Here is a 15614-nt window from a genome sequence, read left to right as displayed (position 1 = left end):
GGACAACTGCTTCCCCTCAACAGATGGAACTACCTGTTGGTTCCACCTGTTGCAACCAACTACATGGGTTGTGATTTCTCCAATGAGCAAAACAGCAGTGGACTCCCTTCTGTGGTTTACAAGCATGTACAGATGCTTTCCAGAAACAAACAAGGAAACTGATTGTCCCGGAAATGGTGGGTGTGGAGCAAGAAATTTTGCCTTTCACTTTATATCCTTTACAATATTTGAAATTCTAATCATGGCATTCATTTGTGCAGATTTATCTATAGGATGGGTTTCCTTGGTGGCTCAGTGGTAAAGAATCCGCCTGCCAATGCAGGAAATGCAAGTTTAATCCCTGGGTTGGGAAGATCCCCTGAAGAAGGAAATGGCAACCCACTCCAGTATTCTTGCCTGGAGAATCTCATGGACAGAGAAGCCTGGAGGGTCACAGTCCATGGGGTCACAAAGAGTTGGACACGGCTCAATAACTAAACAACAACAACAATCTATGAGACTCTTCTTCCCTACTCTAACTACTCAGCAGAAGAGAGTGCAAATGGCCAAATAATTGAGTGCTTATGATTTGGAGTAACCAAGCTTTGCCCAAAATAGATCATCCATGTGCTGATGGGACTGACCTCAAGTGAAAGAACACTGCCCTGCCCCCAGGAACTCAGCCAGCTCCAGCCCCAGATATTTCCTGGTACTTGATGCTTCTCTGGAGGAAACAGTAAGGACTCCGGCCTTTGTCCCCAAGACTCAGAACACTTCTTCTCAGTCCAAAGGACACATTATACCATCCTTGGACTTAGAGAAGAAAAGCAACAGTGGACACCATGACCATGGCTCAGAGCAAGCAAGTCCAATGTATTAGTTTCTTAACAATTCTCAGGTTTTCATCTGGGATTGCTTCCTACTACCATCTTGGAGCCCAAGACGGAGTCCTGGGCAGGACAGGAGTTCAGGTAAGGTGTGCTAATCAACTGCAGGCAGCAGGAAGCTGTCCTCCCAGAGCCTGGCCCTGGGGACCCTTCGTGCCATCACTGTAGGACTGGGAGTCAAAATGCAGTTGGTCACGGGAAGGATGGAAAGATGGAGTCACAACGTGAGAAACAGCCTACCTGGGTGCATGACCCAGGGCCAGTTGTGGTCCAAACCCTACTCTGCTCTCCACATCCAAGCATGCATCCACTGCCAGCTGGAGGGGACTGCTCAAGACTTAGAAGATGTCCCTCATCCTCCGTCAGCCTTCTCAGAACAGGGCCTCAGAGCCCAGGGCAGAGCAGGGGCAAATGGGTAGAGAGGGCAAATCATTAAAGATATAGATGCGATATGTTCCTTTATCGTTCAACAAATAGTTCAGTATTTTGATTCACCAGGCATTTTTGATTAGCAAGGAGCCCAGGACCAAGATGGGGACTAAAGGACACACAAACATGTCTAAGAACTAACTCGCACCCTCACCAAACCCACCACCCAGAGGGGAGTATGACCCAAAACCAGACACTGGGGTGCAGGCTCCAGTGAGGCTGACAGAGTCACACACACAGGGGTCACCTCTCCTGACATTCTCAGGAGCTGCATCCCCAGTGTCTCCAGGTATTAAAGTCATTCCTTCCTGTCCCTCATTCCCACCTGGGCAGGCAGATACCTTTCTAATTTAGTCCTATAATCATATTAGTCTTCTGGTATCTGTTCTTTTTTTTTTTTTTTAACATTTATTTGTTCCTTTGTTTGTTTATTTGACTGTAAATAAATCTTAGTTTTAACATGCAGGATCTTCAGCTTCATTGTAGTATGTGGGATCTAGTTCCCCAAGCATGCATTGAACCTGGGCCCCCTGCATTGGGAGTGTGGAGTCTTAGCCACTGGACCACCAGGGAAGTCCCCTGGAACCTGTTCTAACTTTTCTTCCTTTCTTTGAGAAATTTGACTGTCCTTCCTTATACCCAAACCAAATAAAACCCGTCTTTCCCAAGGATATGCCTCTTGCTTCTTTCTCTGTTCAAGCAAGTTCGCAGTTTTAAACACTAGCTGAAGAATTGTGTCTTCTGGAACAAGGTTGTCAGAACCAGAGCTTTTCTAGTTGTAATAAATAAGAATCCATTCAAACCCACTTGAGCCAAAATTTATTTATTATAATGTATCAAGTTGTTCCAGACAATCAAAAGGCAGGTTTTCCCAGTTCTTGGGGACCACATAATTTCTCAACACCATCTTACTATGTATCTCCCTTATCCTTCCTTTTTGACCAGGCCACACATGTATCATGTGAAATCTTAGTTCCCCAATATCAGGGGTTGAACCCATGCCCTCTGTGTTGTTAGTGCAGAGTCTTAACCATTGGAATGCCAGGGAAGTCCCATCTTCTTCATTCTTCTCTCCATGGTGGCTTTCTCTACTTCTCTACCCACATCATGGAAGATGCCAAGGTTTACAATTCCTTAGCTCAAGCAACCCTCAAAATTCTAATCTCAAAATTTCAAAAGAAGGGCACATGTTTCAAGTTGTCCACCTGAAATATCAAACAACTGTTACCCAGAGAGACAGTCATGTAATTCCAGCACGACTATAAGATCCACCTGTGAAGATGGAGCAGCTCTTACAGGAGAGGAGAATGCTATCCTGGGCAGATAACCCCAAACTCCACATCACCTGCGTCATGGCACTTTAGGAACTTATTAGGATTATGTACAGTCGACCTACAGAGAAGCTGGCCAGGCCTCTTGTGTGCAGATAGAGGTGTCTACAGCAACAAGGGCAATGCCGACCTGTCCAGTCCTTCAGTCAGCATTCTTTGTGGTTGGAGCAGCTTCCATTAGCAGCTGGAGATGCAGGGTGACCACCTGCAAACACTTGGGCTGGTACCGGAAGTAGACAAACAGGAAATAGACCGGGAAGCCACTGAGCAGGAACAGGAAGACATATAGGAACTCTGGCTGGGGATGGGCCACGATGGGCGCCAGCACCAGGTAGACAGATGCAAGGACCATGGTGGCAGGGATGATGATGGGAACCTGCAGGGACAGAGAGACCTGGATGATGAAGACATGCCTGGGAGGTGGCACAGGGCACCTGGGATCTGTCCCATCTGCCTGCCCGCCTTCCTGCTGCTTCTACCTGCCACTGACTCCTCTCTTCCAGAACCTACCATAACAACTCGTCAGGCCAAGGGAGACACCTGCTGGGCTACAGAGGCCCCTCCAGGAAGCAGAGACTTTGGTACCCAACCTGATCCTCTCTGTTATGTGAGTCTCGCTGGGTGCTTGCATCCTCTCTCTGTTCAACTCCCATTGTTCTCCTCCGGTGTCCTCCAGAGGAGAAAGGCATCCCCAGCAAGGAAAGTCAATGCCTTGTGATCCAACTGTCCCTTATCCCCCAGGACACACAGAAATTCCCTTCCAAATACAAGAGTATTGACCACTTTCTTTCTTCCTGTGGGCCCCAAGTGAGGCCGTGGTCCAACCATCTGCATCATGCAACAGCTTATAGTTGGAAAAGAAGCCCATGTATGCCCTGAAATCTACCTTGTAAGGTCGGGGAAGATTCTTCTTTATCCGTAAGTACAGGAGACAGCTGAAGGTGATTCCGTAGGTGAGCCAGCCAAGGAAGCTGAAAGGCAAATATGAGCCACTCGTTAACAGGCCCCACCACGAAGGGGCTGGCAAGAGGGGCCAGCCTACTAGGTGCAAACCTAGAGCAGAGCTGCAAGCACATCAGAGCCTCTCAGACACCCCCAGCTCCCCTGATCCGTGCAGCTGAAGGAAAAAAGAATGGAGACTGGGCCACTGAGGACAGGGGTGTACTGGAGGGTCTAGCTGGAGCTTTGTCTTCAGGCAGAAAGGGGCACACGCACAAGTCCACCCATCCATGAGGCTCCAGATCAGGCCTGCTCTGATTTGCCCCTGGCTGGCTGGAGGAGGACAATTTCAAAGGTAGGGAGCACTATCTGTGTTTCCCAAAGAAATAAGCTGGTGGGACCTCAAGGAAGGCTGTGTTCCCCTCAAGGGCCGCACACTCATAGCAGACTGCGCCGCCTTGGAGTTGGTGATGGGCACCAGAAAAACCTCTGTCCTCTGTGTCTGGTGTACGTCTGATGTAAACTCCACATAACCTTGGAGGTCATCTCTTGAGGTTGTCCAGATGGGGAGATATGGGGCCCTGGTTGACATGAATCATCCTCGAGTTCTCATCTGTGCCAGGACGTTCTCTGTCACTCTCCCCTATCTCAGGCTGAAGCCCTTAAGAGACATCACGGATTTGATTTTATCTTCACCGTACAATGATTTTTTTCTCTCTCACGAGAAAATAGATGAAAAGAAAACAATGTCTGTTACTTAATGTTCTGAAGAAAGGGACATCGAGTACCATATATCCTGTTCCAAAAGGTTACTCTTAGGACAACAAAGGAGGAGAACATGTGATGCTGCAAAATTACTCTGAGAGGTCCTCTGCCCCAGACATCAGGCCTGCCTGGTGGGTTAAGAGTCTGCTTGTTGAGAGAAGTTAAAAATGCCAACTGGATATCACAATAGCCCATCATTTGTGCCCCAGAGAAGGCAACAAAGGGGATCAGAACATCTCCCCACTTTGATGCGATTCCGGAGTATGCCCACGCAGCTTGGCTGTGGGTCTGTCCTGAGTTCAGCAGAGCTCTGTTGGGTCAGATCCAGAACAAAGACCAGCCTACAAAGGAAAAAATGACACCAAGCCAAAGGCTACGAGTCATGTGAGTGAAGCCTGGATATTTTTACACTGTCCTAGAGACAGAGGGACAAAAAAAAAAAAGAAAGAAAATGATAAAGACAACACAAGACTTCATTTTTTGGTGAAAACTGGTCTCATTGAATTTATGGAAACAGGGCAAGAGAGGAGGGTATTATGTTTAATTTTGGAAACTTAATTGGGAGAGAATGGTTAAAACAGTGTGTGTGTGTGTGTGTGTGTGTGTGTGTGTGCAGGCGCTCTGAGTCTGAGCTTCCAGAAGTGTGTGCATGTGTTTCTGTGTGTGTGTGTGTGTGTGTGTGTGTGTGTCTCATAGGGGCTTCTGGAAATATGCATGCACATAAGAGTATATATGTGTGCATGTCTGTGAATGGGTATACATAGGGGCCATGAGATACTCAGCCTGAGGGGGCAGTCTCACTTGCCTCAAGAAGTTCACGATGGTGTTGAAGTTTCCTGAGATGACCAGGATCAAAGCCATTGCCGTGGTGAACATCAGGGCTGGAGTTGGCGTGAGGCGATGCACGTGAACCATGGACAGAAGTTGGGGCTGGGGAGCAGTCAGGTGTCAGGTAACCTCCAGTGGAGCCCCAGTGGTGGTCTGTCCCTGGAAACTCCCACCCTCTTCTGCCAAACTCCCTCAGGACACCAGAGTACCCAACCAGATAGTCCCAAATTCCCATGGCTTCCTTCCAGATGTAGGTCACTGGGGATCGCCTGAAGTGACCAGACTCAGGGGGCATGTTGGGGGTGCCCATCCCTCCTGACCATCCAAGACCCTGTAGCTTAGGATGTGGGGTTGCAGTGTGGAGAGCTGTAGCAGGTGCCTGGCTAACCAAATCTTTTGACTTTCTATTGCTCCCCCTTAAGACAGAGAGAGGGACCAGGAAGGGAAGACTGAGGAAAGAGAGGGGAGAGGTCGGGCCAGGTATGAGTGGAACATGGAAAGGGATACTGGGTTACAGGGTAGACCGTGTTATCCTTCAGCAAATACTCAGTCCCCTGCTCTCTGCCTCTGTGGAAGAAATGTATTAATAGTTTCCATCCACTGATTTGAGCTTGCCAATGAACTGTGAGCAGGAGAGACCCACCGGAAGCTCTAAATATGTCTGTGTGGTTTGGCCCGGTCTCTTGAACCCCTGCCACCTGCCATGGCAAAAACATGCCCCAGGAGCCCCTATGGCCTGGGTCCCAGGATTAGAACAGACTCGCAGTCAGAGTGAGAAGATGTGAACACAAGCCTTGGCTTGCAGCCGAGACACTCGGACCCTTTAACTCATGAGCAACATGGAATGTCTGTTGTCCTAAGCCTCTGGAATTAGGGGCTGTCTCCCATACAGCATTACTGCAGCAAAAACTGACAGAGTGACAGAGAGTCCCCCAGGCGTGGGGGGCCCAGAGGGTACACACTGGCTCCTGGGGCTCCTCCCCACTGCCCCGGAACCACTGTTGCACAAAGATGTCCTTGTTACCTACAAACCTCTACAGTGTGACCCAGCACGGTGATCTCCCAGAACCTGGAGGTGAAGGACTGGAGTGTAAGTGGAGAGGTAGGGAATATGTGAGCCCTACTCTCAGCAGAAAAGAGGGCTACGTCTTTCGAGGAAGCCCTGATTTGGGCTAAATGCTGAGCTCCGGGAGGAGAAAGTTTAGCTGGCTGTCCTTAGAGGTATGTCCCCCCACAGTTCCTTTGTTCCTGCATCACTGTTGTCCATATGAGATCAACAGTTTTTAAAAGGCTAATTTTTAAACTCTGTACTCTATTTTCTCCTGCTGCCCCCATCACCTTGCCCAGCACACACCCCATGTCTCACCAGGTGGCCCTCTCTGGCAGCCACGTAGGACACACGGCTTCCGCTGAAGAATGACCCATTGGCAGAGCCAAACGACGAGAGGGCGACAGCCAAGGGCACCAGCCAGGCCCAGGCCCCCAGAACCTGGTTCCTAGGACAAGAGAGGAATCGAGGGAAGGATCTCCAGCAGCAACCTGGAAGACAGCCTCAAGGCCACATCGGAAACAGAGCCTGCAAACCCAGGGGCAAGTTGGGATACTCTTGGGGGATTATCCTTCGCCAGGGCGGGGCTGTGAACAGCTCACGTGACTCACTCACCCCCAGCTGACAGCCATCGCACTGGTGGAAAGGATCTCACTGGGCGCGAGCACTAGCAGGTAGCTGACGTTGGCCAGGATGTACAGGCCGGTGACCAGGGGGATGGTGATCATCAGGGCCCACACCAGGTTCTGCTGCAGAGTTGGGGAGAAGAGGCCACGTGTTAGCCCATGAGGTCCTTGCCAGGGTCTCTGAGCAAGCTCAGGAGTGCAGCGCCAAGCTGATCCTGGCCCCAGAGCACACACCAGGCCAGGGGGCATTGGCCGCATGTCCCTCCTTCACGAACTTAAGAATACCACGGCATGGACAGGCCAACTGACAGGTGTGCCAGGAGGCGGTGAGGAGGACTCACAGTCAGAGCAGTGGAGGTACAGTGTAGGGTAGGCACCCGGGGGCGGGGGGAGGGGGGAGCCATCGTCAGAGTTTCTGGAACAAGCAGGGCCTTATGCTGGGTTCTTCTTGAAGAATGGAGGAGATTCTGGCAGGTGGGAAGCAGGGAGGGGCATTCCCAGCAGGGACACCCGCAGAGCAAGGGGTGCAGAGAAGAGGCAGGAAAGTTAAAGATCTCCACAGTCAGATGGTCCCTCCAGCCCGTATTCCAGGACCCACCGTGCCCACTCTGCCTATTCTCTGGGTCCCCAGGACACAGGCCCAGACTGAGGGCCATTCCATCCAGGGGTTCTCTTCTGACCCTCAGTCTCCTAGAGAGGAAATTGGGAATCACTGGGGATCTGTGAACTGGGACTCCCCGCTGTCCTGCCTCTCTGCAGGGTATGAGGATCAGCAAAGCGGAAGGGAAAGGAAGGGCCTGGACACAGGGACTGTGGGCACTGGGACTGGTTTGCATTGTAAGAGCCTCAGCACCTAGCTGACCCGGGTCACCCCCAAAAGTGTATTCAGCACACATGCAATAAAAATTGAATGCATGAAAAGTAGGTGAAATCAGAGTGCTCTCTCCCAGTTCATACCCCTACTTCTGGACATCATTCTGGAGCCAGGAGCAAATGGAGGGAAAGGGCCTCCCTCAAACTTGACCCAGCATTTCCCCAGGCTTGGACTAGCCCTGCATAAACTTAGACTCCTGCCTAAATTTAGACTCCACAATAAGAACACATTTCAAAGCGGGAGAAGCACGTCCAGGGCACTCCCGGGTCTCCCGGAGGGCTTTCTCCAGAGGTCTTTGGTTGACCTTGGGAAGAGCAGGCAAGCACTGATGAATGTACAACCCCTCCCTTCAGTACCAAAGGTACAACAGAACATGACATTGCTATTCCTGACATGTGAAACAATACAGAGAAGCCACCCTTCCTCACTAAGACACAGGAGCTCTCTTTCAGACTTGGGATGGGGCTGTCCCTGTGTGCGCTGCACCAGTGTTCCAGGCAGACCTCCTCCCCACCCCAGAAAGGACACTCCTTCATTTAAGCATCTACCCCTGATGCACATAATTTCTGTTCTCCAATATGATATAAAAGGCAGTTTCTATGGGGCTCTGTAATAACCTAGAGAAATGGGTGAGATGTGGGAGGGACTCAAGAGGGAGGGGACATATGTACACCTATGGCTAATTCATAGGTGTATGTATGACAGAAATCAAACCAATACTGTAAAGCAATCATCAATCAATTAAAAATAAACAAATAAAAGAAATATTTAAGACTTTTTAAAAAGCAGTTTCTAGAGCTTTCTGCCAGAGCTGAGATCTGCCTGCAGGAAAGTTTGGAAGTGCGTTTGGGAGGAAGGATGAAGAAATAATCTCAGAGCCCACTTCTGGTCCTTGGGGTCAGCCTGGATGCTGAGCCGGCCCTCAGATATTCCCCCAGACCCCTCGTAAAGTCCAAAGTTTCCCACTGCCTCGCAAGAGCCCTGAAGACCAACCCCCTCCCAAAGCAATGACTAGCCAGCCCCAGGCTCACAGGTGGAGTGAGCCAGTCAGGACTGGCTTGTTCTTCTGTCCCAGCCCTGAAGCTATGTCCTGTAGTGGGCTCCCATGCTTCAGCAAATATGACTTACATATCTACTACAATGTTCCAGAGAGAACAACCCAGGAGAGAGAAACCTGAGTCATCAAGCACAGCTCCTTACAAGGGGTCTGACTTCCAAGTCACTCCCCCTTTCTAAACCTCAGTTTTCCCACATAAAAAATGGGGTGATAATGGCTACCTTCCAGGAAAGCAAAATGAGCCCATGGATAGGAAACAATAAAGTTCCCCCCTTACTTGAGAAGCTATTATGCATATAATTACATAAACTAATCAGGAAAGACATTGGGCTGGCACTTTAGTCCCATGAGTACAGAAAGGCAGCCCCTCTTTTCAGCTTATTTCTCATAGTCTTCGCTCACATAACAATTATTGGAACTACTAATGTTTGAAGATTTCAGCTCCTGAAGCAGTGTCGTGGACTCACGTTTGAATTCTTGAGCTCCTCCGTCACCTGGTTGAGGCTATTCCAGCCATCAAAGGACCACAGGCACTGGTAGAAGGCCATGCTGATGTGCCCGGCCTGCTGGGACGTGTTGTGGAAGGCGGACAGGAGGGCTTCAGTACGGCCTCGGCCCTGGCCCAGGACCACAGCACCGCCCCCCACGATGACCAGCAAGGAGAGCACTTGGGTGGTCGTGCACACGTTCATCAGCGTGGCGGTCATCCGCGAGCTCCAGCAGTTGACCAGCATAGCACCAGGATGCAGGTGGCAGCCACAACCTTGAGCATGGCCTGGGGCAGCGAGGAGCAGCCTGGATAAAAGGGGACCAGGACGTACTCGGCAAAGCTCAGTGAGATGGCCGCGATGGTGGCCGGTCTGCCCACCAGCACAAACATGTAGATGACCAGGAAGGCGGGTAAGGAGCCAAAAGTTCGTAGGATGTAGGTATATTCCCCTCCAGATTCGGGAACCAGAGTCCCCAGTTCAGCATAGCACAGGGCACCCAGTGTGGCCAGAAGGCCACAGACTGCCCAGACCACAAGGCTGGCCCCAGGGCTGCCCATGTAGACCAAGACGCCCTGTGGTGCCATGAAGATTCCGGAGCCGATCATAGAGCCTGCAGTCAAGGACACGGCGCTCCACAGGCCCATGTCCCTCCTCAGCCTCAGCCCCTCATCTGCCGCCTCCTGCTCGGCCACCCCCTCATCGCCATCTCCTTGCTGACTTCTCTTCATCCCGGAGCTTCAACAGTCACTGCAGCTAACTGAGCAGAAGCAGATGCTCTGATACCTATCGGGCTCATGGGCTTCCTGCAGGAGTTAATGATTACAGAGCCTGGAGGAATCTGAGCCAGGGACCGGAGAGCCAGAACACAGCTTTCAGAGGGGACCACGCCTCTCCAGATCTCCTAGCCCTTGTCCAGCCAGAACCCAGGACAGGGAGATTGCAGGAGCTGTTCACTGATGCAGCTCAGGAAAGGTTAAGGAAGGAGATTTTAGTAGGAATCCCTGATGCCCAATTCCACAGCAACATGTCTGTGGAATCACAGTTGGCTGAATGCTCCGTGCCAACAGTATGACTGCTGAGTTACTGCACATCAGGACCGTAAGAAACTTCTGGAATACTTTTATCAGTCAAACAATATAATCTTAGCTTTATTCAGATTCCAAGAAAAATGGCATGAGTCCTGTTCTAAAGCAGAATGCAAATGTTTAAAGAACAGGATCCAAATAGTTTGAGAGAGAACTTGTTCCCCTTGCAGGAAGGCAATAGGTGGTTAAACGTACAGGGTCTAGAGTGGAACCACCTTCATTCAAATCCCAGCTCTAGTTCCTCACAGCTGTGTGACCTGAGACAAGGCTTCTGAACCTCACCCTATTCATCAGTAATCTGATTACAATACCCTCTATATAGGGTTACTCTAAGTACCAAATAACTTAAAACCCATTCAAAGTAGCTAGAATAGCGAATGACATGTAGTAAGATTTCCTTATATATTAGCCATCACTATCTGGCTAAGAGTTTTATTAGTTTCCTAAAGATAGATAGACAGATAGATTGATATTTAATTTAACATAATTTTATTGATATATGGACAATCATTTCAAGATACAGTATATAACTTTTTAATTGATCTTCCCTTATGTTTTTCAAATCTTGATTTATGAACGTTACTGGTATTGTTATGCAGAGTCAATGGGACTCAGTGGTATTTAGGGTAAAGTTGCTGGCATCTAAAGTGGGCAGAGAGGTACTTGCAGTCACCTGAACAGACTGGCCTAGCTCAAGCCAGCCATACAGACTGCTTGGATCTCATGTGCATGTATAATCAACAAAACTCAAGACAGATGCAAAGGGCGTCGCTGTCACTGATTCCATCCTGCCTCCTCCCCTTGCTATACCGAAGCCCAAAGGGTAGCAGTCCTCAAAAAATATAGGGCCATCTTCTTCAGAAATAACTCTGGAGAAGGGGCCCTGCAAGATTCAAAAGGAGGTCCTCCAACATCCTTACCCAGTAGGAAGAGAAAGAAGAGGAAAAAGAAGCAGAAAAGAAAGAAAGTAGATAGAAGAATTGATGGAAAGAAGTTAGGAAAGAAGAGAGTCCTGAAGGCTTGGGAAAGGAAACCAACTACCTTTCTGGTCATAGCTAAATAGTAACCAAGATGCTCAGACTTGTCTTTCTCCAGGCACTGCTGCTGGTGGGTATTGTAAAGGTTAGCCAACTGCAGAGGGTGAGGATAGTCCACAAGGTCATGGTCACCTCTCACACCGCTGGCAATTCTCAGGGTTTCCAAGACCACCCTTAGACCCAATAATTTGCTAGAAGGACTCAGAATTCACCAAAAGCTTTTACGCTCAAGTTATATTTTATTACACCTAAAAGATACAGATTAAAGTCAGCCATGGAGGGGAGGACAAAGGCCAGAACCCGAGGGTCCAAACAGAGCCTGCCAGCCCTCCTCGCCCAATGGAGCAGGATGTTGGTATTCTCCTGCCATCAGTGTTGACAACACACGCATCACATTGCCAACCAGGGAGGCTCTCTGTGTCCACTCTTTACTGGGGTCCCATCACTTAGACATGGCTGGCTGCTCCTATGGCTGACCTCAGTTTCTAGCCCCTCAGGAGGTCAAGGTGACATTTCATGACCCAAAGATCCCATCCAAAATCACACCCTTAATACTATCTGGTTGGCCCAAGACCCCCAGGCAATTTTGATCAAGCATGACATTCCAAGGGCTTAGAGATTACCCCCCAGAAGCTGAAAGTAAGGGCCAGACCTCTGTTGGGGCAAGGTTAAATTCTTTGCCACACAGATGTGGTACTTGTGACCTGAAGAACATTATGAGTACATAAATATGGGGTTTTGGGGGTTGTTTTTTTTTTTTTTTTTCGGCTGCACTGGGTCTTTGTCGCAGCCCACAGGTTTCTCTAGTCGCTGCACCAGGACTTAGTTGCCCCAAGACATGCGGAATCTTAGTCCCCCAATGAGGGATCCAACTCACATCCTCTGCATTGGAAGATGGATTCTGAACCACTGGACCATGAGGGAAGTCCCTAAATATTGTTTTTAATGACTCACCTCATGTGTCAAGAGAGGAGGCCCTGAATGCCAGATAAGAAGCTGGGACCAGCCAGGAATGGGAAGGAGACGAGCAGAAGGGATAGTGGGGAAGTGCCCACCGCAGGGTCTTTCTGAGACGGGGAAACTGGAGACTCCGGGGTTCTGTGGGCTTCAGTTAGCAATCTCTGCAGCCTTTGCAGAATCTGACACAGCGTGGTCTTCTGCTCCAGGGCAGGGTCTGCCTATGAGCAGGGAGCCCCCCGAAGCAGAGCCAAGCTCAGACGACGTCCCTGTGCTGCCACCACAGGTGGAAGGGGTGGCCGATGTGACCCAATTTGAGGCTCAGCAGAACGGACGCAGCGAGAGGAAATTCAGCATCAGAGAACCAGATGCTGGTTCTTCTTCATCACTGTGCTTTCAACAAGATCTTCATTAACTCAACTTTCCATCACTAACATGAGGATGATTCTCCCACAAAAGTGTTCATGAGAATAAGCCCAAATCCCTTGTATCCCACCATCCAGGGGAGATGAATGGAGTTATATTATCAAAAACTCACAATTTCAGGACTTTCCTGATGGTCCAGTGGCTAAGATACCATGCTCCCGATGCAGGGGGCCCAGGTTTGATCCCTGGTCAGGAAACTGGATCCCCCATGCCACAACTAAAGATCCCACCTGCCATAACAAAGATCAAAGACCCCACATGCTGCAACTTCTCCAGGCCAAAATACTGAAGTGGGTAGCCTTTCCTTTCTCCAGAGGAATCTTCCCAACCCAGGGATTGAACTCAGGTCTCCCACATTGCAGGTGGATTCTTTACCAGCTGAGCCACAGGGGAAGCCCAAGAATGCTGGAGTGGGTGGCCCACCCCTTCTCCAGCAGGTCTTCCCAACCCAGGAATCGAACCAGGGTCTCCTGCATTCCAGGTGGATTCTTTACCAACTGAGCTACCAGGGAAGCCCAACTAAGACACAGCACAGCCAAATAAATACATAAAAATACTTTTTAAAAAAGAACCTCACATTTCCTGCTCTTGCCCCAATCATGCCTGATCTCAAGGCCCCTGCCATGTCTCCTCAAGTATATCTGGGACATCACAAGAAATCTCACCTGTGCTCAAAACCAGCCTGCTAACCTCTGTCCATACATGGCATCCACTCCACTCCCCACCCTCCTCCAATCCTGCCTGTCAGTGCCTGATATCAGGGATCAGCAGCTCTTTCTGTAAAGGAACAGATAGTAAGGCATTTGGGGACTTGAACAAGAAGAAGAAAAAAAAAGCTGAATCCTGGTCAGAACAGGAAGCTTTGTGAACTACCTGGCTAAATACTGGTATGCCCCTAGTACCATACACAGAGCCCTTCTGCAAAAACTAAGAGATTTTGTTGATATCAGCCATTGAAGAAACTCTCCTTCTGATCACTGGCTGCCTAGTAAGCTAATAGAACAGAGAACTTAGGGACCACACACAACCATATAGATATTATAAAATAGTTCATAAAAGTCACTAAACAAGAGCAACTTCTACAAGCAGCACCAAGAAAACCCTTGGAAGGCAATTTGATTTCCAGATTTGCCATATTATAGTATTTAAAATGCCCAGTTTTCAACAATAGCAAGCAATGGGGCATGCAAAAAAAAAACCACAAGAAAATATAGCCCATGGATGAAGGCAGCAAAGGCAAGTCATCAATGGAAACTATCCCTGAGGAAGCTCAGATATTGGACTTACTAGACAAAGATATACATCAGATGTTACATTTTGAGTACATGTCAAGAGTTAAAGGAAACCATGCCTAAAGGATTAAAAGAAACCACAAGATAATGTCTCATGAAATAGAATATCAATAAAGAGAAAGAAATCATAAAAAAGAAATGCTAAAAGTAGTCCCTCAGGCCAAAATGAAAGGTCACTAGCTAGTAACTCAAATTCCCATGAAGAAATAAAGAACACTGGTAAAAGTAATAACATAGATAAATGTAAAAATATATATCTTAATGTATTTTTTTGTCTTTACATCTTCCTTTTTCCTACCTAATTTAAAAGATAATCACACACACACACACACACACACACAAAGACAATCACAGATGGTGCTGGGGCACTGGATAGATACATGAAAAAGAATAAATTTGGGCTTGCATTTCATACCATATGCAAAAAAATAACCCAAAATGAATCAAGCACCTAAATGTAGGAGCTAAAAGTATAAAACTCTTAGATGGAAACATACTTGTAAATCTTCATGACCTTGGATTAAGCAATGATTTCTTAAATATGCCACCAAAAGTACAAGCTACAAAAGAAAAAAATAAATAAAAATAAATAGGATTTGATCAAAATTTGTACATCAAAGGACACTATCTTGAAAGTGAAAAGACAACCCACAGAAAGAGAGAAAATATTTGCAAACAGTATATCCAATAAGAGTCCAGACCCAAAATACATAAAGAACTCTTAAAATCCAACAACAAAAGACAACCCATTTTTAAAATGGGTGAAGGATTTGAATACACATTTCTTCAAAGAGGACATTCAAATGGCCACCAGGGACATAAAAGATGTCCAACATCACTAGTCATTAGAAATGCAAATCAAAACCACAATGAGATACCTGATCACACCTACTAGGATGGCTACAAGTAAAAAACAAAAATAAGAAATATTGAGGAGGATGCAGAGAAATTCACACATTCAATACAATTGAATCTTCACCCGTTCCTCACATAGGAATATAAAATGGTACAGCTTCTGTGGAAACCAGTTTGAAGTTCCTCAAAAATTTAAAGATTAAGTTACCACATGACCCACAAAGTCCATTTCCAGACACATAACCACTAGAATTAAAAAATTATATTCACACAAAAACTTATATATGAATTTTTATAGCAGATTATTCTTTTAGCCAAACAGAAAAAACAACTCAAATGTTTATCAATTCATGAATGGATAAATAAAGTGTGGCATACCCATACAGTAAGAATATGATTCAGCCAAAAAAAGAATGAAATACTAATACATGTTAGTATATTGATAAACCCTGAGAGTATTATGCTAAGTGAAAGAAGCCAGACACAAAAGGCCACAAGAGGAGTCAGACATAAATGCCACTGTGACTGCATTTATATAAATCATCCAGAATAGGTAAATCCATAGGAAGTGGATTATTAGTTACCAGGGACTGAGAAATAACTGCTTTAATGTGAATGAGGCTTCTTTGAGGGGCAATGAGAATATTTTGGAGTTAGATAGTACTGATGACTATACAATATTATGACTATACTAAACAGTTAAAATGG

General features: G+C 47.6%; 1 protein-coding gene across 1 annotated transcript; it reads right to left on the bottom strand.

Annotated features, from left to right (window-relative positions):
* Positions 1 to 2109: 2109 nt before the first annotated feature.
* LOC136162738 (b(0,+)-type amino acid transporter 1-like) lies at positions 2110 to 9990 on the bottom strand. The gene is given in 7 exon segments (XM_065927199.1): positions 2110 to 3002; positions 3513 to 3597; positions 5136 to 5260; positions 6525 to 6654; positions 6822 to 6955; positions 9231 to 9496; positions 9499 to 9990. Coding segments are annotated over 7 exon segments (1458 nt in total). The 5' UTR covers positions 9983 to 9990; the 3' UTR covers positions 2110 to 2768.
* Between the last annotated feature and the right edge of the window lie 5624 nt (positions 9991 to 15614).

The sequence above is a fragment of the Muntiacus reevesi genome, chromosome 3 (genome assembly GCF_963930625.1).
Source record: "Muntiacus reevesi chromosome 3, mMunRee1.1, whole genome shotgun sequence".
Taxonomy (NCBI): Eukaryota; Metazoa; Chordata; class Mammalia; order Artiodactyla; family Cervidae; genus Muntiacus; species Muntiacus reevesi.
The sequence above is the reverse complement of the archived record's forward strand: the minus strand, read 5'-3'. Positions and strand labels throughout refer to the sequence as shown.